At 37.9% G+C, this 27,958-nt stretch overlaps 1 protein-coding gene across 6 annotated transcripts in view; it reads left to right on the forward strand.

The window, feature by feature from the left end:
* Positions 1-27,921, forward strand: part of CD200 (CD200 molecule) — a 39,167-nt gene extending 11,246 nt beyond the window's left edge. For 2 of the 6 annotated variants that reach the window (XM_082394791.1, XM_082394793.1), the window contains 2 exons: positions 650-757; positions 1,129-7,089. In XM_082394791.1, coding sequence (XP_082250917.1) covers positions 650-757; positions 1,129-1,166 — 146 coding nt within the window. In that variant the 3' untranslated portion in view covers positions 1,167-7,089. The other 4 variants (XR_014245373.1, XR_014245371.1, XR_014245372.1 and 1 more) reach the window with 4 other exon arrangements.
* Positions 27,922-27,958: the final 37 nt, after the last annotated feature.

Consider the following 27,958-nt stretch of genomic DNA (forward strand, 5'->3'; position numbering starts at 1 on the left):
TATTACACAGTGACACTGAAGAGATGATATTCAGGCTAAGTTGCATTTATTGACTATTGGAAAGAGATTTAATAACAAAGGCATGGATTAGAAGCAACACAATAAAAACATTGAGATGAGTTATTCCTGGGGGTTGGAATCATGAGATTCATTATTCTTTTCCTTTATATTTCTGTCTTTTTCAAAAATTCCTCAATAAACGTATTACTTTAATGGACAGTATGGCAAAGAATATGTGCTTTGAAGGCAAACAGACTTTTGACCAAGCTTTGTTCTACCACTTACTACACTGATTTGGGGCTAACTTAACTTCTCTGAGCCTCAGTTGTTTGTTTTTTTTAATCTGTTAGATGATTATAATAAGACCTAACTCTTGGGCTATTTTGAGGATTAAATGAGGTAACACATTCAAAGCTCCTACTACTTAGTAACTACATAAAACACATTAGCGATTATTATTATTTAAATGTTATTAAAATAATGTGAGGTCATGAATATAGACCTCAGTATATATATATATATTTAAGAATAGTTTTCATCGAAAGCTCAGGTCTAGTAAAAACTCATCACAACTGTCTCTTTATCACTTTTTGCCTCTACAGCTTCCACTTACAACTTGTTTTTCCTTTTCTCCCTTCAATATCCACAGGCTTTTGGTTTTCAGTTCCACTACTGTTAAGTATTGTTTCCTTGGTAATTCTTCTGGTCTTAATTTCAATCCTACTATACTGGAAACATCGTCGGAACCAAGACCGAGGTGAGTCCCCATGGGAGGTACAAAGAAGGAAAAAAATGATTGTTTAATGACAATCTGGGGGTCAAATGAAGATATAAGTAAAGGGGTGACAACCATGTGTTTGGTTTGGTGTTTCCAGAATACATAAATGTTGATGGTATTTTAAAACACTTCAGTGTCATTTTCTTGCAATTGGGCATTAGTTTCTGCCTTTCGTTTGCCAAGATGGTTTAAAGGCCAATTATTTTATAAATTGAGAGTAAGGATTGATGAGCGGAAATGTGGAAAATGTTTATTCAATCACTATGGAATCATCTAATAGCAAAAGCAGGGACGTCTTGGCACCCAGGCTGTGTTCATCCTACCCAGGACAATCTCTTCTCTTTTTACAGCATTCCACAGGTCAGCTACCCGACTTAAGAGACTGTGATCTTGTCTGATATGATCACTAATTGAGTAGTGCTTTCTATGTTATACCCTCACTATGGCTCAGACACTCTAGGCAACATACAGGTGATCCACACTTATAATAACTGCATCATGTCATTCTGCCCTTATACACTGTTAATTTCTCTCCATCCCCTACGACAACTATCACAGTGCCTTATGTATACCAGGTGCTCAATAAATGTTCATTAAAAGAATGAATGAGTGAATGAATGGAAGGATAGATTTTCAAAGGGATTTGTTCAATTCCATTTTTTTTAAATTGCAAATTCAGTACCTCATAGATGCCGAGTCTTAAACACTGTGAGACAATATAAAACAAGAGATGCTATCAAACAAGAGGAGTCAGCCAGAGGGGAAGAAATAAATTTCTTTGGTTTCTGAAGACAGTGCATAATTTATGAAAGCTAATGCAAAGCTGCAGTTTATGTTGTATGTAATGGGGATTTCCCAAGATGACGGGGTGGTATGGGGGTTTTCTCCAGCTCACATGACTGACAGAGAGGGAAGAAAAAAATGTTGGCTTTGAGTGTTATTTTACATTTCTATTAAAAATCTCACTCAAATGCTACATTTTTTCCTTTTTATTTTATGTCTCATAGACTAATATCTTTCACCTTCTAAGTTTTTTGAACATTTAATTTTGCATAAGCCTTATATAAACACCTGATTAATTCTTGTGACTTTATAAGAAAAGCAACAAATCACCAGTGTCAATGACCCTTTTGCAAAAGTAGATAAAGGGATTTGTTCTGTAGGGGACAGGAGATTGCAAATCAGATAATCTTACTGCACATAAACCTAAACCCATAGAACTCCTTAGCACTCTGCAAAATGTCAAAGGCAGAAGGCCGTTTGATTCCACTTTTTCCAAACATTTCACTTTTCCAGTTAGGAACTGAAGTTGACTTCCTTCCCTAAGGTCACACAGTTAGTTAACAGCAGGCCTAGGATTAGAATCCTGGTCTCCTGACCTCTGCCGGAATGTTCTTCCAGTTATAGTTTCCTGACTTGAAAGGTGCTGTTGTTAGTTGCATTTATTTCTGTCTGTGCTTGCTGATATTACTGTATTCTTCTGTAAAGTACAAGCAGAAAAGTATGAAGTGTTTAAATTCATTTTAAAAAGTCCCCTTGGACAAGAATCTTATAATACAACCTATTCAAGCCCAAGGTAAATTTCACTAGAAAGGGGCATTTGCAAAATAATTGTCCTTTGTTCATTAAGTCTTGTATTTTCTGGGAAATATGATTGTTCAATGCCTTATTCAGTTGCTGAAGTGAAGCGAGTCAGCTTAAGATTATTTGGTTCCATATACTTAAATAGCTAGTGACTGTATCAATTTACATAGTGCAAGAGGGTTCCCTTTTCTCCACACCCTCTCCAGCATTTACTGTTTCTAGATTTTTTGATGATGGCCATTCTGACCGGTGTGAGATGATATCTCATTGTAGTTTTGATTTGCATTTCTCTTATGATTAATGATGTTGAGCATTCTTTCATGTGTTTGTTGGCAATCTGTATATGTTCTTTGGAGACATGTCTGGAGGTTCCTTAAAAAACTAAAAATAGAGCTACCATATGACCCAGCAATCCCACTACTGGGCATACACCCTGAGAAAACCATAATTCAAAAAGAGTCATGTACCAAAATGTTCATTGCAGCTCTATTTACAATAACCAGGACATGGAAGCAACCTAAATGTCCATCATCAGATGAATGGATAAAGAAGATGTGGCACATATATACAATGGAATATTACTCAGCCATAAAAAGAAACGAAATGGAGTTATTTGTAGTGAGGTGGATGGAGTTAGAGTCTGTCATACAGGGTGAAGCAAGTCAGAAAGAGAAAAACAAATACAGTATGCTAACACATATATATGGAATCTAAGGGAAAAAAAAAAAAGAGTCATGAAGAACCTAGTGGCAAGACGGGAATAAAGACACAGACCTACTAGAGAATGGACTTGAGGATATGGGGAGGTGGAAGGGTAAGATGTGACAAAGTGAGAGAGTGGCATGGACATATATACACTACCAAACATAAAATAGATAGCTAGTGGGAAGCAACCGCATAGCACAGGGAGATCAGCTTGGTGCTTTGTGACCACCCAGAGGGGTGGTATAGGGAGGGTGGAAGGGAGGGAGATGCAAGAGGGAAGAGATATGGGAACATATGTATATGTATAACTGATTCACTTTGTTATAAAGCAGAAACTAACACACCATTGTAAAGCAATTATACTCCAATAAAGATGTTTAAAAAAAAAAAAAGCTAGTAAAATCAAATGTTAACTATGCTGGAGACAAACCCTCAAGGCTGAGGGAATACTGGTTTGTTAAGACCAAAATTTAAGTAATACAAAAAGCTGGGAGAAAGGGAAGAAAATCATCAAAGATAGAGACATTTTTTATTTCTTCAAGTAACAAATTTTGATTGTCAATTTGTCATGAAAGTGAATAGTTCTACCACATTTGCTTTCCATCTTTCTTTTTTTTTAATTTTTATTTTATATTGGAGTATAGTTGATTTACAATGTTGTGTTAGTTTCAGGTGTGAAGCAAAGTGATTCAGTTATACATATACATATATCTATTTTTTTTTTCAAATCCTTTTCCCGTTTAGGTTATTACAGAATATCTTTCTCTACCCTTACTTTGTGGTTTTTTGCTTTCTCTCTCTCTTTTACTTTCTATTATCTTCTGAAACATAAAACTTTTGGGTGGGTGGGGAAACATGATCAGTCAAAAATGACACCAAGATTCTGGACCTGGTGACCTGAAAAAATGGTGATATGAACAGAAATAGAAGTGGAGAGGGGGAACTGAGTGTGAGAGTGTGTGTGTGTGTGTGTGTGTTCAGAGTTTGTGGGGAGAGAAAGAGTAGAGATGAATTAATTCTTGAGCTTATTGAATATGAGTAGACAAAGAGTCATCTCCTTGGAACTGCCCAATAGTAAGACAAATCTGGTAGGTAAGAAAAGTCTGTTAAGTAAAGTTCAACTCTTTGTTAGATAAATGACCAAAAAAGGTTTATTTTAGATCAAAATCACTAATTTGTTGCTCACAAAAACATAAGCAAATTTATAGTTTGTGGACAGAGAGGTAATCTCTAATGACAGATGTTATTTTCATAGAGAAGTCAGGCTCCCTGCAGTTTTCCTGTGATTCTGTATAATGCCAGAGAGTGTGATGTTGGTTTTTTCAACTGTAAAGCTGTACTAGTGATGAGCTAGAGTTGACTTCTCTTTGCACCATTCCTAATGGAATCATCACAATTATTTCCCATGAGACTACAGCAATACAATAATAGGTTAATAGATTTTCAAAGAACTTTCTTTTTTTTTTTCTTTTATGAATCAGTACTTTATTACTAAATAGAAAATGGGAAGAAATTAAAATTTCCTAGGGAAATTTTCTACCATTTCATGATAGTTCTTTCTATTAAAGCCAGTTGTTGCCCCTTCCACACATACTACAGTGAAGTAAAATTTGAGGTTGAGGATAATCTTTTATTTCTCATTAGCCAACCCACCAATGATCACAAGCTTCTCAGAAACAACAACTTCACTTTGGGGCAGATCATCATAGATAATCACCTAATTTTTACAGATCTTTATTTTGAGTAGCAGTCTTCTTGTGTTTGATTGGGTCAAGGCTGAATTGGAAACCAATAGAAGATTTAGAAAATCATATGAAATGCATATTCCAAGTCTCACTTTTCTTCAAGTATCTTACTATTCCAGGTAAAAGTGGGTTTTTTTAAACCCACATTATCTATATAATTGCCTTGACTTTTTTCAGTTCGCTTCACAATAATCTAACCTTATAAATAGGTTCTTTGCAATGCTAATAATGGCAATGTTGGTAAAACACTATATCTTGGGTGGAATCATGTCACTTTTTCCTATTATTGTTTTTTAACATCTTTATTGGAGTATAATTGCTTTACAATGGTGTGTTAGCTTCCACTGTATAACAAAGTGAATCAGCCATACATATACATATATCCCCATATCTCCTCCCTCTTGCGTCTCCCTCCCACCCTCGCTGTCCCACCCCTCTAGGTGGTCACAAGCACCGAGCTGATATCCCTGTGCTATGCGGCTGCTTCCCACTAGCTATCTGTTTTACATTTGGTAGTGTATATATGTCCATGCCACTCTCTCACTTCGTCCCAGCTTACCCTTTCCCCTCCCTGTGTCCTCGAGTCCATTCTCTATGTCTGCATCTTTATTCCTGTCCTGCCCCTAGGTTCTTCAGAACCTTTTTTTTTTTTTTTTTTTTAGATTCCATATATATGTGTTAGCATACGGTATTTGTTTTTCTCTTTCTGATTTACTTCACATACAGATTGCCAACAAACACATGAAAGGATGCTCAACATCACTAATCATTAGAGAAATGCAAATCAAAACTACAATGAGGTATCACCTCACACCAGTCAGAATGGCCATCATCAAAAAATCTAGAAACAATAAATGCTGGAGAGGGTGTGGAGAAAAGGGAACCCTCTTACACTGTTGGTGGGAATGCAAATTGATACAGCCACTATGGAGAACAGTATGGAGGTGCCTTAAAAAACTAAAAATAGAACTACCATATGACCCAGCAATCCCACTACTGAGCATATACTCTAAAAAAACCATAATTCAAAAAGAGTCATGTACCACAATGTTCACTGCAGCTCTTTTTACAATAGCCAGGACATGGAAGCAACCTAAGTGTCCATCGACAGATGAATGGATAAAGAAGATGTGGCACATATATACAATGGAATATTACTCAGCCATAAAAAGAAATGAAATTGAGTTATTTGTAGTGCAGTGGATGGACTTTCTCCTATTTTAAGCTTAGTACTACGTCAAATAACAGAGGTGCTCAGTAAATAATTTGTGATGCGGAAATTGGTGATTAGTTGGAAGGATAATACAAAAGATATATGTTTCCAAAAAAATGAGAATCTTTGCTTTGCTAAATAATTGTACTTAACTTCCCAGATGAAGGCTTGATGAGTGGTAACCCTCACCTCTATCCCAGTGTCCTCCTAGTTCCAAGCAGAAGGAAGGGTGCTTTATATGAGAAAAGTGTGAAGCAATCTTTATTGAACCGACTAGGTTAGAATTGCTGGGAGGAATCTTGCATTCCAAGGCTACTTGTCTACAAAATTTCACCCTTGAATGGGTGCAAATGCCACCCATCATATCAAAATGTCATAACAAAATCCAATCACAAAGTAGGTGGCTAACAGACCCGTAAGCCTGGGCATTCTTGCCTGAGCTGTTCTGTCTTTCACAGCTGAACAGATCACTGATATTGGAAATGTTGGCACAGTTAAAACATGCAGAACTTTGCAGTTTCTGGTAAAGAATTACTTAAGATTACATGGAGAGTGAGATGTGGAACCAAGATGATATCCGAGGTCTTTTACTTCACTGTTTACATGCCTTGTAGAGAGGCCCACATGCTCCAAGTTTAAGTGCTAGAAAGCTAATAACCTTGAAAGGAACTCTATCTGTCTACTTTGTGACCATTCCCAACCCGATCTCCAGTAAATGAGTATCCACAGGAAACAAAGCTCAAGGTCTTATAAATAAAATACATGTAGATCATTTGGAATTCTTGAACGTTTTCTTTTACTTGTAGTCTTAAGTGTATTACTGAGCAAGTACAGTCTTACTTAGGAATAGCAAACTATTATTTCCTAGAATTACTCATGTCCTTTTAAAGAGAGTCACAGTTGCCTCACATCATGTTGGGTCAGGAATGTCTACTTTCTTCTCTTGGCTGATGAAATATGCACAGGATACTTCTGTGTTTATTGATCCTTCTGTTATTTATCTTCTTAAAATCTATTAGAATAGAAATTATAAATGTTCAAAGTTAATATCTTGAGCTTTCTTTTACCCAGAGTCATAGAGGAGTCACACAGAACCCTGAAAGTTATTCCCTGGTCTACTTGAATCTGACTCAGGAGGCAAGCAGGAGAAAGAGGGTCATTCTCCAAGGAACCTAAAAGAGCAAAAGAAGTTGGAGTCAAAGGCCTAAGAATTTCAAGATTTTCTACTGCCATCTAGGCTACCCAATGCTTCTGTGAGTTCCAAGAGGAAGTCATTTTACCTCTCAGGTCTGTTGTAGGACTTGATTTTGTAAAACAATGCAGTGTTGTGCTGTTGAAAGGGTACTGGACTTAGAATCAGGAGCCACTGCTCAGAGGCTGACTTGGACTCCGACTGGTGGCAACTCTATGTTAATCACTATCTCAATGAGCTTCCACGTTTGCATACAGAAAATTAAGGATTTGGACCAAATAATTTGCCATTCTGCTCTAAAACTGGTTGTAATTCCAGGGGAAAAAAAAGGAATAAACAAAGAGAAAAGAAATGAAAAAGAGAGAGAAGAATACAGGAAGGTAGGGACCAAAGAACTTTTCTGAGACTACCTTTTGCCTTTCTGTGGCTATTCCACCTCTTCTTCCCTTCTTCTTTGGTCCGTAAGTCTATTTCCTCATCACTTGGTATCTAGTCCACTGCCTGCTTACTGTTTTGCTAATAACTGGTCTTTCTAGAACCCTCAGTTTCACTGCTATTCTTCATGTACTTCTGTGATATTTACCACAGTGGAAGTGGAACTGAATTTATTGTGAAGTAACATTGACAACCTTAACTTTACTTATCTGTTTTTATAGCAGACTAAATATTATTAGTCTTAGCAGCTCGCATTTTTAAAAAGGCATGCATTTCTTATCCATTTGTTTCATAATATGACCCGGCCCTATTTTAGTCATTCTAAATTCAGCCTAGTATAATGAAGACATATTTAGAAAATACAGCATTTAGAAAGTTTCCTGAATAGCATTCAGCTAATTCAAATGTTTTGTCTCTCCCAGCTTCTTTTCTCATGAGTTAACTTCTCACAATAGCAGAGAAAGCATGTATGGGTGTACAAATCCCTTTGTTGTAAACACATGGTTCTAACTAGTGGAACAATTTTGAACTTTTAAATAATCATAGGACCAAGTTGGTGACTTTTTCAGTATCTTTTGCTTTCTTGTCTCTATCCAGTGACCTAGGAACTAAAAACTAAAACTTAAGTTGTTTTCCCTGTTGAATTGATTATTTATATATTTAGTAAGGTTTTCGTATGTTATTTAATTCTGTATTATTTCGTATATTTGTATTAATATACTGAATAATTAAAAGTGTCAACTCTAAATATTTGGTTCATGATATTCTCGTAGGGAATGTGGAAAATGTGGGCATTAATGATAATCTGTACATTTTTCCTCTGTGTGTGAAATCCTCCCCTCTATCTCTTACCCCCTAAAAGATGCTGTTGGCATTTCTGATTTGTCACAGCGTCACAGATCAGATGTTCTTGATCTGACCAGTGAAAGCTGCTTCATGTTGGTGCCTGTGTCCTTTTGATATGACCCGGTCAATTTTGGAGTACTTCCTTATATGTGCTGTTTTGATTTTGCTTTTTTGTTTGTTTGTTTGGGAATTTTTTTTAAAATTTAATTTTATTTATTTATTTTTATACAGCAGGCTCTTATTAGTTATCTATTTTATACATATTAGTATATAGATGTCAATCTGATTTTGCTTTTAGATACCAACCTTTGCAAATGGATTAGCTCACACAGTTTTGAATTTAGTAGGAATTATCATCCTGCTTCTGGTTTTGCTGTTTTTTCTGGTATCTCAGCTGCCAGATCAGACAGGGTAACTTAAAGCAGCAGTTCTCAAACATTTAAAGGTCTCAGGACCCCTTTACACACGTAAAAACATTATTGAGGACCCCAAAGAGCTTTCTTGTAAAGCGAATTATGTCTGTTGATATTTACCATATTTGAGATTAAAACTGATAAACTTTAAAAACAAAAATCTACAAGCATGCATTTCATTAGTCATCAGAGTGATAGCAACATCACACATCAGGTAGATTCTGGAAAGCTCCGCAGCACACTTGTGAGAGAGTGAAAATAAGGAATTGATGTGATTATGACAGTAGTTTTGACTTTGTGGAACCCCGGAAACGGTCTCAAGGACAATTTTGAGGACTGCTCACTTAACGTATAGGCAAAGAAGGAGACCATCTTATGAGATTTCATGAGTCTCTTCCAAAGGCTCTCCTTTACGAAACAGCTATCTTCACAGTGCCTAAGCATTCCACCATTCCACCATAATTTTAGTTAGGCCATTATCTTTCTGGGAGTTCCCCTTAAAGTGCAGAGAGGCCTAGGTCTACTCCTTCTTCCTCACTAGCAATTCAACTTAAATTGCCTTATTAAATGGCTTATCAGTTACCTTGCAGGGTATTGAGAGACTTGGACTTAGAATAGGTAAGTTTTGATGGGAAAGACTTGAGAGGGTCATAGAGAGCAAAGAGAGGATGTGGAAGGTGTGACTCAGAGCACATGGCTCTGTCTGACAAGGCAGATCCCTGGGTAGCACCAGTCTTGCCCTGTGACTCCTGCCCTCTCACCCCTGGGAGGGGCTCACCAACTGCCCCTTACTCATCCTGAACCTTTCAATTAGGGGAGTTTCTTCCAAATCTATGAATTGGAAAGAGACAGTTTGGGCTTTGTATGCTTCAGCAAGGTTGGGAAAGTTGTAAACATTCGAGTCATTTCGAATAACTCAATCACAAAGTTTTCTTGGCAGTAAAAATTTAGAGACTTTCCAGGGTGGTGGTAAATGAGCTCAGAGACAAGGGAAACCAGAAGAAGTTTTTTGTGCTTAAATAGAAGTAAAACTGAAGGTGAAGATTTGGGGGGAGCAGTTGGAATTTATTAACCACCAACTAGGTAACATTGATAAATACAAGTTCAAAGAGTACAAAATCCCATAGTATGACTAGGGATTATGAGGCTTTGGTTAAAATAGTTTTCTTGGACCAACTTTCTTCTATGTTTATTTAGCTCGTCAAGAAAGAGATTTAACTTTCTAAAACTAAAGTTTCCTAAAGTAATTCTTCACAACTGTAATGTTTTTGTTTTTTATATTTGCTCTCAAAATGTTCCAGATAGGACTTCAGTCTCCCTACCACAGTCACTTAGGCTAATAAACTTGGACAGGGTCACAGAGAGCTGTGATTCAATTGTAAGCAAGCCAGCTTTTGCATAGACATCATATTCATTTGAGCCTTGTGAGGTCGGGAAGGTTTTTTAAGCCCATCTTTATAGGTGTGAAAAATGAAGCCTTAAGCTTTTCAGTGACTTTCTTTGGGTAACACTGAAAATATGACATGGGACCAAAACTGCAACTCAGAATCCCAGACTTCCTGCCCAGTGCTCTCTCTGTTCCCTCCACTCTTACTGTCATTCATCCCAAATCCTACTTGTCAGTATATCCTATTTGCTCTATCAATATATTTAGAATCCAACTCTTACCCCCAATCTTACCACCTGGACCAAACCATCATTATCTTTCTCCTAGATTGTTGACACAGTTTTCTAATTAATCTCCCTGCTTCTGCTTTCTCCCCTTTTTAGTCTATTCTCGCATCTGTTTTAAAATATAGGTCAAGACAAATCGTGTCATTCTTTTGCACAAAATCTCCAAGTGCTTCCCATCTTATTTAGAGGAGAAGCCAAGGTCTTTACATGGGCTATATGGCTGCACATGATTGGGCTCCCTGATACTCTCTGAAATCACTTCCTGCTGCTCTTTCTCCTGTTCATGCTCTGTCAGCCACACTAGCCTCCTTGCTGTTTCACTAATATTCAGACAGGTTTCCACCACAGGACCTTGGCACTTACTTTTCTCTCTGCCTGGAATGTTCTTCCCAAAGGTGGCCACATAAGCCTTTTCCCCAACAAACCCTTTCTGTCTCCCTCTCCTGCTTCATTTTTCTCCCTTGCATCCATCACCATCTAGCATGCTACATGCTTTACTTGTTTATTTTATTATCTGTCTCTTTCCAATAGATTGTAAGCTTCATAAGGGCAGAGGTTTTTTAATCTGTTGGCTTGCTTGCTTGCTTTTCCCTAGCACCTAGTATAAGCAGTCAAGCAATATTTCTTGAACAAATCAATTTTATGCCAATACATTATGGGAGGGAGTAGTAGTTCAAACAGTTTTGTACTGGAGCATCTCTCCTGCCCTGTGGGAGAGTATGATTGAACTAGAGAGTAGAAAAGGACTTTTAGAAATTGTTGGTCATGAGGCATAGAGACAAGCATAATGGATTTAGAACCAAAAGAATGGGGTTTAAGTTCCATCCCTGATATTTAGTAATGTGTTCATCTTGGACCAGTCACTTAATCTCTCTGAATTTACATGTCCTCAATTTTAAATTGGGTGTGCACCAAGTCTGTCTTCTGTAAAGGTTCAAGTATGAAGCGGTGTAGCTCCCAACATGTGCAAGTTTATGTGCTGAGGCATGTCTGCCCTGTGACCTCAAAACCCCCACTGAAACAACACAGGCCTCATGTCCTTCCCAGTTCCTTCTCACAGTCAGCCCCACCCTTGTCCAGAAGTGGATGTGGGGCTGAGGTGGAGATAGGAGTGCTGGCAGTGGGAGCTGCCTTCTGGCCGAACAGAGAGAAAACCTACTGGTCTTTGCTTCAACAGAAGCAGGGACCCTATTACATCATCCAGGATGATTTGGCCTTTCCTTGTGCTGAGGATAGGACCAAAGGAATAAAACACACAAAAGTTGGTGTCTCAGCAATTTGGCTTGCTAAGTGTTGGGCAAAGCGAACCTGGTTAGCAAGAAGGTGCTGTCTGCAAACCAGGAAGAGAGCCCTCCCAGAACCCGACCATGCCGGCACCCTATAAAAACAAAACCAAAACCAAAAAAAATCCCACAAAAGTTAAAGTCCTTTCTATTGAGCATCAGCTTCTGAATACAGTTTTGCCACCTTGCTCCAGAGTATTAACAGCCACCCCCTGCCATAAGAGATGGCAGAGAGCTCTCCAAACACTTAAAGAGGATGCAAAAATTGATACTGCTGAAAGCTCTCCCTAGAATTATGTTGCTTTACCAGATTTGATAATATGTCATGATAGAAGGACCTTACCAGAATTTGAAAGGTTCCAGAGAATTCAACAGATACTTAGGTACTTTTCAACTAAATCATATTAGCCTAGAGAGTGGAGCACTCAACTCAAAGAGTTAGAACTCAAAAGGAGAGTTGTGTTTTTCTGGAAGTAGCTTTCACTTTCTAGTCCAACAGCAAAAGACACTGAAGACCAGCTGCTCGGATGATGCATTTCAAATACCACATGATTCTGGATCTATCATTGCTGTTTAGCTTTGTATATAATTCCCTTAACTTGTACACACATTGGTTTCCCTTCTTATAAATCAAAGACAATATTGTAAATATCTCATGTAAAAATAAGTCAGATGCTGTCTTTAATTAAATGCTCTTATGTAATGTATTTATTAGTAAACCCGGTGGTTCTTAGTTAAAAAACATGAGGAAGCACTAAAATTTCAGCAACAGTGACCAGTTGGATGGAAGCACACTGATACCTTCAGGGGTAGGTAGCTCTGGCCTAGGCCAGTGTTTGTGAAATATAGCTCAAAGATAGCTTAGAATTTTATTCCCCTTTTTCACTTGTCCCATTGAGTTTCAGAGAGACTAAGCTAGTTCTGCAGCTGCCCATGCTTGGTTGGAACCACTTGGGGAAAGGAGATGCTTTTCTCCACCTTGTCTTAGAGCTAACTTTAATTTACAAATCCCTTGGAAAGAGAGACTGTATTCTTTGAGGGAACTCTAGGCCTACCAAGTTGTATTTGATTTGACTAGGTCCTACCCTCAAAGTGTCATCAGAAGCCACCAACTTATGTAAATAAAGATCAGCAACAATTCCTGACACCTCAGGAATTGACTGACACTTATGCCCCTGGGTAAGCTGATACTTCCTGTTGCATGCCAAGAGGCATTGAAAGAGACTGAGTTAGAATTATAGAAAGTCAGAATGAAGAGATTTCAGAGATAAGGAAACAGGCCTCAGCATGCCAAGTGACTCACTAAAATCACGCAAGACTTTACCAGGACACAGGAAAAGACCAGGCAGCAGAAACTCCCCATGTAGTTACAGATAAAAGACTCTTACACGGCCTGCCATAATCTGGTTAGCCAAGAAAAACCATTTCCTAAGTTTAAATATATCTGCAGGCCCACAGGGCTTACTGGAACCCCAAACTTTCCTGAACTGCCTCCTTCTGCATGAGGTTCAAAGCTGTTCCCGTCACTGGTTTTTGATGTACCTCCAGCTTCTTTGGCAGTGAACAGGTAAACATCTGGTTTGATAGATAATATGTAGTTTTGACTTGATGCTTAAATTCTGGAAAATTCTTTCCCTTGACTGGAATAGTTTTGATTGTTTTCAGCAAAGGTAATTTTGAGGGGCGGGGTGGATCTTGATGCAAGAGAGAGAGAGAGAGAGAGAGAGAGAGACAGCAAGCACATTCTTGGTTAGGGAGGAGAAAGTTTCCAGATATATCAGATTAAAAACAAAAATTTAAAAAGCCCCAAGAATCACTTACAAAGCTAACACTTATAAAGTCAAACTTGAATGAATTTCCACTCATCAGGTTTCAAAAGCAAAACATATTAAAGGGAACATTACAAAAATGGTGAAAAGATGAAGAGAAAGAAAAAAAGTGATTTCACAGGCTTGGGGTTCGTGTTTGACTTGGTTTCTTGAACAAAGAAATGGAATAGAGGTGATGATGTCATTAGATGAAGTTTGTGATAATTGGCTTTTATACCAATTAAATATATAATAATTTTCTAACCATATAGCTGTTAGAGAGCAACACTGCATTTATCTTTGCTATTTTATCAATATTCTGTTAGCTGTGTTTACGGTGATCAGAACAGTAGCATGTATCTTGCAGTGGGTAGCATTTATGAAGCACTGTTTCAACCACCCAACTGTCCTGGGTCCTGAGAGATAGTTGCAGAGGGAGGCATGGAAAAAAATTCTTTTCCTGGAGAAATTTAAAACTTAAGGACAGACAAAATAAACCTACCTGCATGTATTTAAAAACAACTTGTGAAATTACATGAAGTACTGTCATGAATGGGAAATAAAATTTACAAATGTATTTATTATAATTTAATTTATACTTTGATTCCACATCATTACATGTGTAATGATACGATATCTTGGATATGGATGATAGAGAATAAGATTGGCCATATGTTGACCACTGTGGAAATTGAGGTTCTTTATACTCTACTCTCTACTTTTGTATATATTTGAAAATCTCATAAATCAAATTTAAAAAAAAAGAACTGTGTTCCAACTTTGCTACTAATGGGCTACTCGAGCGAAGACTTTCCTCTGAGCAAGAATACGATTATCACCTCTATTTTCTCAGTCTATTTATCTCTGCCGCATTTTCATCTGGCTTCCAAATAAAATCTTTCCTCAGTCAACAACCTTGAATTCCATTACTCTAGATCTTTATCAATGGAAATATAATCCCAAATTCTCTGCTGTCAATCTTCCATCAAAGCTCAGGTGTTAAAATGATTTTACAATCACTCTCTTGACAAAGGTCATAATAGGAAAGAGTTGACAGGAAGATCAGGCACTGACAATTTGGGTAATCAGGCAGGATTTACTTTTGGATTCAAAAGAAAATCAGCATGATCAGGATACATGGCAGAGAGCTTTGCAATAGATTCTTTGACCAGTTGAGATGACTCTCTTGACCTCCAGTGCTTTATCAAAGGGTGCACTGTTGCAGATGATACAGTTGGAGTGATACTTACTTCACACCTTCTGGTAGTGTCACTGTCTTCCTCAATGACTAGAGTGTTCCTGCTCTTAGTTTAAAGTGGCTACAGGCTAAGGGCCACCCATCTAGACCAGGTATTTCATCATTTCTGGAGTTATACTATACACAATATTATTGCAAAACTTTAAACACATATTTATCATCCCCAGATACTCCAAGCTGTTATAGCCAGCTCTGGGCACATTTTCAAACTCAGTGCTGATGAACCAGATCCAGGAGTGATGCCTTTCTACTCACTCTTGGGCTCACTTCACAGTGATCTTTAGGAGTAATTGTCTAAGGACCACATAATCTTAGTCCATTACAGAATCACGTACACCTCCTGCTCTTTTTGATCAATGCTGCAAGAAGCATCCGTGGGCATTGTCAATGTATTTGCTGAGAAATTATGCTGAGTTCAAAGTACATTATACTGATTAGTATTCCAAGTAAAAACAATACTAGAAAAACTTATTTTCCTGAAGGAATTGACACACTCCCTCCTTTCTGATTTTACTATATAAGTGACTGGCTTTTTCCCCTCTTCCCTTGACATTAACATTCTTAACATTCAGTTAAGAAGCTTCTTTCTGATTACAAAAATAATAAATAAATACATGTTCATTATAGAAAAATTATAAAGTACGGGAGAGTAAAAACAGGGGAAGGAGAGACATAAAAAAATTAACCCATTATTCCACCATCCAGAAGAGCCAGAGCCACTGCTAACATTCTTGTAAGAGACAAATATGACACTCAATTGATGGAATTGAATCTACCATTATGGTTGATATGAATACTTACCTTTCACTTGGTTGATTTTCCAAATTTACTGCTTTTTAAGTATATATTTATATATATACACATATATATTTTGAAACTGCTTGAAGTCACTTTGGGGAAGAGAAGGGACAAATAAAAATTATCTTTAAACTAATATTAGGGTAATATCTTGCCGAGTCTAGGTCTCCTGACATAATACCTACTTAACTGTGGGATTATAAGTATTAAATCAGATGAATCACTGGTTACACATTAAAAGCTTCAAAGTACTATAAAAGAATAATAATAACAACTAACATTTATTGAGCAGTGTGATATTTTGGCAGGCATAGTGCTGATTGCTCTTCATATATTATGTCATTTAATATTCACAACAACCCTATGAAAGGGTATCATTATCCTATTTGACAACAACAACAACAAAAACAACAATTACAGCTACAACAAAAATCCTGGAGGCTTAGGAAGGCTAAGTAATTTTTCCAGTTATAAACTGGCAAAATGACATAATTAGATTAAAAAAATGTGATATGATATAAATTTTTGAAGTGGTTTTAATCAAAACTTGAAGAATTTCTCCAGGAATTAATACTTAAAATCCAGCCTTTGGTGCTGTGAAACAGTCTACTTCATTCTTCTGTAAGAAAATGAGGTCCACATCTTAGTCCCTAGAACCTAAGAATGTGATATTATTTGAAAATAGGTCTGTGCAGGCATAATTTAAGATAAGGACCTTGAGATGAGATCATCCTGGATTATCTCAGCATGCCCTAAATCTAATGAAGAGTGTCTTCATAAGACACATATAGAGGAGAGGAGAAGGCAGTTTGACCATGGAAGCAGAGATCAGAGTAATGTGACAATAAGCCAAGGAATGCCTGGAGCCACCAAAAGCTAGAATAGGCAAATAACAGACTGCCCACAAAGCCTTTGGAGGAAGTGTAGCTCTGTGGGCAGCCTTGATTTTGGACTTCTAGCCTCCAGAACTGTGAGAGAATCAATTTATGTGGTTTTAAGCTACAAAATGTATTGTAATTTGTTATAACAGCCCCAGGAAAATAATACAAAGATCCAGAGAACAGAACTAGAACCAACTGGGAGAAAGTGAAAGGATGAACTTTCTAATTATTAGAATTGCTCAAGAGTGTGAGGGACAGAATTATAAAATTCCTGGCCTCTGGCAACTGGAGTAATAGTTCAGCAGTTGAAGGGTCAGGAGGGAAAGAGTCCATTGCATGGAAGTGGGAGTCAGATTTCCATACTTCTGACTATAGTTTTCTGGAATCACTTCTCAGGAATACCCAAGTTGTATTCAGATCATCATCCATTATCTCTGTTTGGGTTAAGAATAATACAGTTAAGTCCAAACAGGAAGATTTGTTTCCAAGGCAGGAGGAAGCCAATGTTGACCGTGCTTGGAAAATAGATTGGGAATACCTGGCAGAGCATCATATCTGTGCAACCATCTCCCTGAAGTTGATTCACCTGATGCTTTCTACACTTGGAGAGGCACAGACCTTCTTACAAGCAAATATGCCTTCTTTATATTATTATGACCTCTTTCTTTGGGCCACTAGCCTACCTGAAGACACAAAACTCACATAATTGCAGTTGGCCTTAAAGTCAACTAAAACTTTTCCCCTGTCTTTGAGATAGTAAAGAATTAATACTTTGAATCCAATTAGGTTATCTGATTAGATGGCTTTTAGGAAGACACAGGTAGGAGTTTTTAAACTGGGTTTCAGGGGTATGTGATGGGATACCTCTACCACCCTCTTGAAATTGTTAGCAAAGTTTTGCTTTTTGGAAGGATTCTGGTGACCTCCATATCACTACATTCAAGGAATATTTCTTACCACTTCTCACAGTATCTCACATTAGACTCTCTTTCTTTAAACTCTCTCTTCCATTATCATCTGTGATATTATGTGCTCTTGATTTTCCTCTTTATCTTTCCAGCCCATCCTCCTGTACCTAACCTTTTTAATTTTGCAGTTCTTGAAAGCTTGGATATAGAACCTGTCATTTTCTCACTCTATACTCTTTCCCTGTATGACCTCATCCATGTTCGTGGCTTCAACTATGATCAATACACTAACAACTCCAAAATTACTACTTTTAACCCAGACCTCTCCTCTGAGCTTCAGATAAATGTATGCAACTGCTTACCAACATCTCTACCTTACAGGAGACTCAAATTGAACAGGTCCACAACTGAACTCTGGTCTTTCCCAGACCTACCTCATCCTCCTCTAGTTTTTCCTATCACAATAGATAGCATCATCCATCCAGGCATATCAACCAGAATCTGGCAGGCATGCTTGACACTTCTCTCTTCATCTGTTCCCATATCCAATTACTCAAAGTCCTATTACTGTTACATCCTAAAAATAAAATATACATCTCTGCATCTCCACCACTACTACCTTTATTCTAGACATTATCGTCACTTGTCTGAAATATTGCCAATCCATTCCCTACAAATGTACCCAAGGAGTCTTTCTAGATTCTGATTATGACATCCCTCTGATTTACATATTCCAATGGCTTTCTATGGCTCTTAGAATATAACCTAAGATCTATAATAGGATCAGCACTTATCATACCATTTTGCCCGACTCTCTTTGGCCAAGTTGACTGTGCCAGATATCTAATGCCATGATTATGTTGCAAACCACCATCAAATATCAGGGTGTATGACCATTTTGTATTGCACATGGATTCATCATGGTTGGCTGGACAGCTTTACAGTTCTTGGCTAGGCTTGCTCACATGTCTGAGAGTCAGTTGACAGTCACCCAGGAAACCTTGGTTCTACTCCATATGTCTCTCATCCTCCAGCAGGCTATCTTGGGCATGTTCCTGTAGCAATTAGAAAAGGTACAAGAGAAAGCAAACGGAAGTACACAGGCCTAGGCTTGGAACTGGCACATGTCATTTCCACCACATTCTATTAATTGAAGCAGATTCAAGGAGTGTGGCAATAGAAGGGTTGGTCACAGGGAAAATTATTTAGTTGACTTTAAGCCTAACTGTAATTATGTGGGTTTTGTGTCTTCAGGCAGGCTAGTGACCCAAAGAAGGAGGTCATAATAATATAAAGAAGGCATGTTTGCCTGTAAGAAAGTCTGTGCCTCTCCAAGTGTAGAAAGCATCAGATGAAATCAACTTCAGGGAGATGGTTGCACAGATATGATGCTCTGCCAGGTATCCCCAATCTATGTTTTAGTAAAAGGAGCTTCAAACCAATTGAGCAAAGGAGAAGATAAAGGGTGAGGAGAAGACTCAGGACCATCATTACACTCGTTCATCTTTCATTTTTTTTCCTTTTGTCTCAGGACCTTGATACATGCTCTTCAATCTGCTCTTCAATGAGTTTTCCCCACCTTAACATCACCACTCCAATTGACTGGCTAAATTCTACTGAATCTTCAGCTATCAGCTGATAAAATTTCCTTAAAAAAACCTTCCAGAACTGCCCCCTCCAAACTAGTTCAGATATTCACACCTCTTCACTGTGCCCCATATATCCTCTCCTTGAACCAGTATTTCAACCAAAGTGAATAATTAATTGTATAAGCTGCTATTTAATGTCTGACCACCCTTCTAGAACATAAGCTCTGTGAGTGCAAGAAAGGGTATCTGTATTGTGTAATATTGTGTCTCTAACCCTGAATATAGTGCTTTCCACAGATTGAGTTTTCTGTAAATACCTTTCAAACATGTGATTGAATGCTGACATCTGAGAAAAAGTTCCATAGCTTTCATTAGAATCCCAAATGGGTTTGTGATCCTCTAAAAAGTTAAGAGCCACTACCTGAAGGTGATATGACACAGACTATTGGCAGATATATTTGGGGCATGGAAGCCTGAGGGCTTGGAGAAGTTAGGGTCTGAGTTGAGTGCTCCGCTGATGGTCCAGAGTCCAACATATAGCATAAGAATATCTAGGGTCTTTTTGAGGTTTTGGGGGTGAAGGGTTGGTCACAAAAAGCAAACTTCTTCTACTTCATGTTTTTGCTCCCCTCCTGGTCCCTTTTTGAGCCACTTTGACAGAACTATTCTGGTAATTCCTTTGGAGTTGCCATTGCCATAAAGAAATTATAGAATAAATTTATAGAAGATAATGTAAAATATAACAGGTATTTTTTGAGGGGGGTGAGTGTTTCATTCTATATTTACTCAAAGGCTTCATGCCATTCTAAAACCATTATTTCTTTCTAAGATACTGAAAGTTATTTTTCTGGTACCTAAGCCATGAGAGAGACTTAGAAGCCCAACATTAATTCCTAGAAAAGTGCTCATTCTTTCAGACACAAATCTTTATAAGGTGCTGTGAATTCCCTTTCCTGACCATGCCTCCCACCAATCTGCAACTCCTAAAATCCTTCAACTCTGTTCCCTGGAACATATGACCAGTCATCAGCAAACTCCCCTACATCTTCAAACTTTTTCTAAAGGTTTCCTTTTTGTCTCCTGCACTAACTGAACCTGGTGCCCTTTTGAGAACAGTGCTCCCCTGAAGTCCTCTGCCTTGGTTTTGCTTTCCTTGTACCACTGGACTGGGCTATGGTGTGGGGAGGTATCTTTTTTGCTCCTTGTTGCCACCTCTAGGTCATTTTCCTTTCTGATTCCATGAAAAGCCCCTTCGTTAGGTCTCAAATCAGCAGATAATTTACTAAGCTCTCCTCCTTCTTACAATTATTTCTTTTCCCAGGTCACTACCCCTCATTCCTTGAAGATTTTAATTCCTGTCTGTCACTGGCTCCAAAACTACTTCTGTCATAATTATTGATTATATCAATATGTACGTAGATGATTCTTTCATTCCCTGGCCTCCTCCCCTACACTAATCTAGTTCTCACCCTTCTTCAGGCATTCACTCCTATGATGATAGCCTAATCTCTGTTATTACAAAACTGCTACCCTTCATGACCTCCTTTTCACATTTCACACTTCCCACCGCCATAAGACAACCTCCTATTTTTCCTGTTTTTATCCTCAAGTACTCCAACTCCAGCTATCCTTTATCTGTGGTTCTCAAATGAGAGCAATTTTGACCTCTAACCTCCAACCCCCAGGAGACATTGGAAATGTCTGGAAACATTTATGGTTGTCACAACTAAGAGGGTGCTTCTGGAATCCACCAGGTAGAGGTCATCTGCTAAACATCAGACAATGCACATGACAGCCCTCCACAGCAAAGGATTATCCAGTCCAAACTGTCAATAGTGCCAAGATTGATAAACTCTGCTTCACATGACCAGGATCTACAATCCATTGATTCTACAGGGTGTTATAGATTGAATTGTGTCTTCCAAAAAGAAAAAAAAGATATATTGAAGTCCTAACCCCTGGTTCTTCAGAATGTGAATTTAGATAGAAATAGAGTCATTGAAGATACAACTAGTTAAGTTAAGATGGGGTCATGCTGAAGTAGTGTGGGCCTCTAATTTAATATGATTAATATCCTTATAAAAAGAATACCATGTGAAGAAACAGAGACACAGGGAGAACTCCACATGAAGACAAAGGATTAGAGTAATGCATCTGTAAGTCATGGAATGCCAAAGATTACTAGCAAGTCATCAGAAGCTAGGAAGAGAAGAGACAAGAAAGAATTCTTCCCTACAGGTGTCAGAGAGAGCATGGCCTTGTTGACACCTTGATTTTGGACTTCTAACCTCCAGAACTGTGAGAAAATAAACAATTCAGTTTGTGGTACTTTATTACAGTAGTTGTAGGAAGCTAATATGCATAGTTTCATTGAATTTTACTCCATTTATGTCCTCATTTCTTGCTTTGCCCAACTTAAATAGTGGTGGTTGTTAAACCAATAAAATATACAATATTGCACAACTGTATTTATTCCCATCAGAAAGCAGAGAGATTGAAATCTGGGTATGTGTTACAGTACTCATCTAAATCATGTAATAAAATGTTGTAAGTAAATATGATAAAATTTGGGTAAAGGTGACACTGAAAAGAGGACCAGGACTTACATGATACACTAAATTGATATACTAGTGGGTTCTCCACTGACATAGCAGAACCCTTGAAGAGACTTACCCTGTAAACCTGAGCTGAATCTTCTTGGGATGTGTTTTGTGCTGGTTTACATCTTCCAAGTTTTAATTCCTTGACCAATGACCAATAACCCCAATCCATAGCATTGGTATCAAACCCCTGACCGAGGACTCTGAGTAAATAATTTCAGCTACTATGGTGGGCCTGGAATCATGATTCTGTTCTACTTAGTTAAATAAATGACTTTGCAGACCTAAGACTGTACAAAAAATAAATACATAGATGATGAAAAACTAAATATGATGTTTTCTGCAAAAATTTATTTTAATGCAAATATATCAAGTTAAAAAAAATCATTTTACTGCTTTGTATATGCTTTATATTAAAGATACTTAGGAGAAACTAACATAGTAGACAAATGATTTTTACTGGAACACTTAGGGGATTTTACCCATTTATGTTTGTAGTCAATTTTCAATTCTTAAGATAATCTGATTTACTAAATTTATGAGTTTAGGCTTTAAGATGTTGGAATGCTTATGAGAATCATGTAAATGTACAGTTGACCACTGAACAACAAGGGGATTAGGGGAGCTGCCCGCCTCCCCTCCTTCTCTTTATCCACAGTTCTGCATCCATGGGTTCAACCAGCCATGTAGTACTGTAGCGTGTATTTACTGGAAAAAGAATCCGCATATAAGTAGACTCATGCAGTTCAAACCCGTGTTGTTCAAGGATCATCTGTATAAGTTTTTGTTATTATTAGCTTTATTATAGTTGTTTATGTGTTTAGGAAGGTTTTGTTTATGGGGTTTGCATGTCTGCTTTCTTAGTGGCTTGCAATTCTTGAGGAAATCCATTATATGAAATGTTTTTTGCAATTGTGTTTAACAGTTTAAGAAGAGCAGGGTTTTCAATTTATAACTGTAGAAGATGCAACATCGCTGAGAACACAGGCTACTGTAAGTATTGTTTCCTACACACAAAAGCTTCTATGAGATTTAAAAAAATGCCAACTAATGTCACTCTGGGATGGATCCAAAAAATCTTTTTGATAAAAGTGACTCTGAGGCTGAAAATAAGGAATTTGAAAGACAGCCAGAACAGAAAGAGCCTGAGCAAGAGAGAGAAGCAACAGTGTTCAGAGGACCATAGAATTTCATTCTCAGTGGAGCAGAGAGAATGTATTAGGGATCCCTAGGAAGGTAGATGCCAAAACCCCTTCACTGGAAAACTATGCAAGGGGCAGCTAAAAAAACCCTCTCCAAATGGCTCCCACTTCCAAAACACACACACATACTTGATACGGTAAAAATGAATCTGACTGGTTCCTTCCAGAACTCTTCGCCCTGAAGAAGTTTTGGTGGGCAGTGCCTGGTTGGAAAACAAGGCTGTGATTTGTGCCTTTTCAGCAGAGCCTGGTGCCTGTTCTGTGACTCAGGAAACAGAGCTCAATTGTCCCTCCTTCCCCTTGCCTCACTTTTGAACATAATAAGCTTTCCTGGCAGGCAGTGCTACCAAGCCAGACCTCCTCCGCTTGTAGGTACAGGATCTCCATCTGCACTGAGGTCAACACGTGGGCGTGAATGGGCAGAAACAGACAGGAAAGCAGATCAGGAGAAGCATGTTTGGATGCAATAAAATGTAAACCCGGTAGACTTCTGCCCTGCTGCTCACCTTCCCGGGCTGCCCCAAACTCCTCCTCCTGCCAGCGCCTTCTCCTGCAGTGACTTCACACAGCTTCACCAGGGTTGAAGCACACGGAGCTTGGCTGCTGGCAGGCGTCTGCTGGGTTTCAGCTCAGGGATTTTGTCCATATTTGCTGTTTCCTCTACCTCAAATATGAACCTCCTCTCTCTTGTCCACTCCTATACTTCCAGTGTCCAGAACCGTATCTTCACATAAGAGCCACTCGGAGAACATGCGTGGACGCCTGAGTGGAGAACAGGAAATGCGAGAATGCTCTTTCAATGGCTTCTTCAGCATTTTCTGCTTTAGTTCACCCAAGGGGCAGAGAAGACCCTTCAGGTTTTGCTTTCCACCTTCTGCACAAGAAAGAGGCCTTTTGCCATTGTCCTTAGGGGCTCAAAAGAGAGGAACAGGCAGCTTTCTGGAAAACTCATAAAGCAAAGCTTTTTAAAGGCACAGATGAGGACTTCCCTGGTGGTCCAGTGGGTAAGACTCCGTGCTCCCAACGCAGGGGGCCCGGGTTCGATTCCTGGTCAGGGAACTAGATCCTGCATGCATGCCGCAACTAAGAGTCCACATGTCACAACTAGGAAGTCCGCATGCTGCAACTAAAAAAAAAAAAGATACCGCATGCCACAACTAAAGATCCCGCGTGCCACAAGAGACCTGAGACCTAAGACCTGGCACAGCCAAAATAAATTTAAAAATAAATAAATAAATAAAATAAAGGCACAGATGGACTCTGTACTCAGTCCTTTTTTTTCATACTGGTGTCCTAGGTCCTGCTCGATCCCACAGAAGAAGAGAACGCCAGGTTGGTATGCAAGAGCCTTGGATTGGCTCTGTCTCTTCTATTTACTAGCTCTGTGACCTCAAGCAACACACTGATCTTTATACATCTTTTTCCTTATAAGTAAAAAGAGTTAAAGATAATACTTGGCCCATAAGTTTGCAATGAGGAACAAAGAAGATAATGTTTGCAAAGATTTAGTTAATTTTCTCAAGAGGTGTGTGCTCAATCTATGTTAACTATATTATGGTTATTGATGATATTATTATTTATCAAATCAAGGAAAGTCTCACTTGGTGTGTTTCAGATGACTGGAGGTTTCTTAGAGGTGTTTCAGGTTCGGCAAATGTTTAACTCTATTTTTTAATAGACTTTACTTTTTACTGTTTTTTTAAAAATAGACTTTAGTTTTAGGTTCACAGTAAAATTGAGTAGAGTAAAAATGAAGTTTCCCAATACTCCTTGCACACTCCCCAGATACAGCCTCACCCAGTATCAACATCCTGCACCAGAGTGGTACATTTGTTACAATCAAAGAACCTACATTATTACCCAAAGTCCATACTACACATTAGGGTTCACTCTTGGTGTTGTACCTTCTATGGGTTTCAACAAATGTACAGTGATGTGTATCCACTGTTATAGTATCATATAGAATAGTTTCACGCCCTAAAACTCCTATGTACTCTGCCAGCTCATCCTTTCTTTCCCCCCAACCCCTGGCAATCACTAGTCCTTTATTCTCTTCATAGATTTGCCTTTCCAGAATGTCATTTAGTTTAAATCATACAATGTGTTACCTTTTCATATTGACTTCTTTTACTTGGTAACATACATTTAATTTCATCTATGTCTTTTTGTGGCTTGATAGCTCACTTCTTTCTAGTATTGCATGATATTCCATCGTCTGGATGGACCACGGTTTGTTTTTTCATTCACCAAGGACATCATGGTTACTTCCAAGTTTTGTCAATTATAAATAAAGCTGCTATAAACATCCCTGTGCAAGGTTTTTGTGCAGACATAAGTTTTCAATTCTTTTGGGTAAATAACGAAGGAGTGCAACTGCGGATCATATGATTAACAGAGTGTTCAGTTTTGTAAGGAACTGCAAAACTGTCTTCCAAAGTGGCTGTAGCATTTTACATTCGCACCAGAAATGAATGAGAGTTCCTGTTGCTCTGTGTCCGTGCCAGGACTGGTATTGTTAGTGTTTGGATTCTGGCCATTCTAATAAGTGTACAGTGGTAGCTCATTGTTTACACATGTGCTTATTTGCCACCTGTGTATCTTCTTTGGTGAGTTGTCTGTTCAGGTCTTTGGCCTTTTAAAAAACTGGGTTGTAGCCTGATTGTTGAGTTTTAAGAGTTCATTTTATATTTTGGATAACAGTCCTTTATCAGACATGCATTTTGCAAATATTTTCTCCCAGTCTGTGGCTTGTCTTCTCATTCTCTTGACTGTGTCCTATGAAGAGCAGAGACTTTTTATTTTAATGAAGACCAGCTTATCAATTCTTTCTTTAGTGTATCATGCCTTTGATGTTGTATCTAAAAAGTCATCACCATGCTCAAGATCACTTAAATTTTTCTCTTATGTTATTTTCTTGGGCTTTTTATAGTTTTGCATTTTATATTTAAATTCAAGATCCATTTTGAGTTCATTTCTCTGAAGGGTAAAAGATCTGTGTCTCTATTCTTTGCCCCATTGTGTTGCCTTTGCTCCTTTGTCAAAAATGAGTTGACTATATTTATGGGGCCTACTTTGGGGATCTCTATTCTGTTCCATTGTTCTATTTGTCTATTCTTTCACCAATACCACACTGTATTGATTCCTGTAGCTTTATAGTTAAGTCTTGAAGTTGGGTAATGTTGGTCCTCTGACTTTGTTCTTCTCCTTCAATATTGTCTGGACTATTTTGGGTCTTTTGCCAATAAACTTTAGAAACCATTTGTTGCTGCCCACAAAATAACTTGCTGGGATTTTAATTAGGATTATGTTGAATCTATAGATTAAGTTGAGAAGCACAAACATCTTGACAATAATAAGTCTATGCATGCACATGGAGTATCTCTCCATTTATTTAGTTCTTAGATTTCTTTCATCAGAGTTTTGTAGTTTTCCCCATATAGATCTTGTACATATTTTGTTAGATTTATACATAAGTATTTCATTTTGGGAGGTAATAATGGAAATGGCATTGTGTTATTCATTTCAAATTCCACTTGTTCATTGCTGGTAAATAGGAAAGTGATTGACTTTTGTATATTAATCTTTACCTGCAACCTTGTTATAATCACTTCTTAGACCCAGGAATATTTTTGCCAATTCTGTCGAATTGTCCACATATGGCATCTGCTAACGAAAACAGTTTTATTTCTTCTCTCTCTCTCTCTCTCTCTCTCTCTATATATATATATATATATATATGGTCTTTCTGCATTAGCTAGGACTTCCAGTAAAATCTTGAAAAAGAGTGGTGAGAGGGGACATTCTTGCTTTGTTCCTGATCTTAGCAGGGAAGTTTCTAGTTTCTCACCATTAAGTATCATGTTAGCTGAATTCTGTTTTTAAGAATATATTTAAGCTATTATAAATTTAAATTAAAAATAACATTCAAGTATGTTTGCATGCCTAATTTTAAATAAGTGTGAACAATTAAGGCACTATATTTTTCTTCCAGGGTGACTTCTGGGCAGTCTTGGGATGAAGGCCACTTCTGCATCCCTGAAATTCTTTTAAATTTGTCATTGATTAGGAACATTTTAGATCTGGAGTAGTTTTTCATTCCTTGGAAGACAATGCTGAGCTTCCTCATCATTCCTTCTAGAGAAGGTGCCAGCAGGTTAATGGACTATAGCTGACTCAGTCAAACTCTGAACAAACTATAGGATATTTTGACATGGAATTCAGATCTAGCTCACTAATAGCTGTTTTAAAGGTTGAGAAAGGATCATTTCCTTACTGTAGACTCTGTGCTTCCCAGTACTGCATTCAATGGCAGATATATGTTGCATTAAAGTGGCTCCATAATAACTTCCGTAGAGTCATATTGGTGTCTTGGGTCCTAAGGGGCATTCAAAAAAAAGTATTTTATCATATGTTCAGACTGTTTTACAAAACTTCATTATGGATAGAAAAATGGAGAAATGAGCTGGTTAGTAAAATCCTCCCAAATGCCAGCAGAATGGACTCCATGACACTCCTAGACCTTCCTCATAGGAGGGTTTTGAGAGGTTTGTCTGCTCACTCCTTGCCAGCTTCAGCTTCAATTCCTCCCTGACACTACAGACCTTACACTTTGGTAGGGGACAAAATAATGAGGTTTGTTTTGTTAGTTCATAAAATTTGTTTTTATTTATTTAAAACTAATTTATTAAGAAAGGCTTTATAAGGAATAAAGAGTAATATAATAAACATGAAATCCACCGCCATGAAATTTAAGGAATAGGTCATTGCCAACTACCAATGTTGTTTAAACTCTTAGGAGGGCAATCTTAGTTCATTTTCTAGATTGTTAGAGTTTTGTTTTTTCTTCATACCGTTTGGAAATAATGAAATTTGATGTGGGAACCAGATGTCCATTTTTTGTGCCATCAAATGTTATATTTACTGCCAAACAAGGACAACTGTTATATGTTTCATAATGACTCTGATTCATTTATTCCTCCATTCAATAAATGTTTATTGAGCTTCTATTATATGAGAAGTGCTTGTGTTTTACTTGGCATCCAGTGT

The sequence above is a fragment of the Balaenoptera borealis genome (genome assembly GCF_965194805.1).
Source record: "Balaenoptera borealis genome assembly, chromosome: 5".
NCBI classification, from domain to species: Eukaryota; Metazoa; Chordata; class Mammalia; order Artiodactyla; family Balaenopteridae; genus Balaenoptera; species Balaenoptera borealis.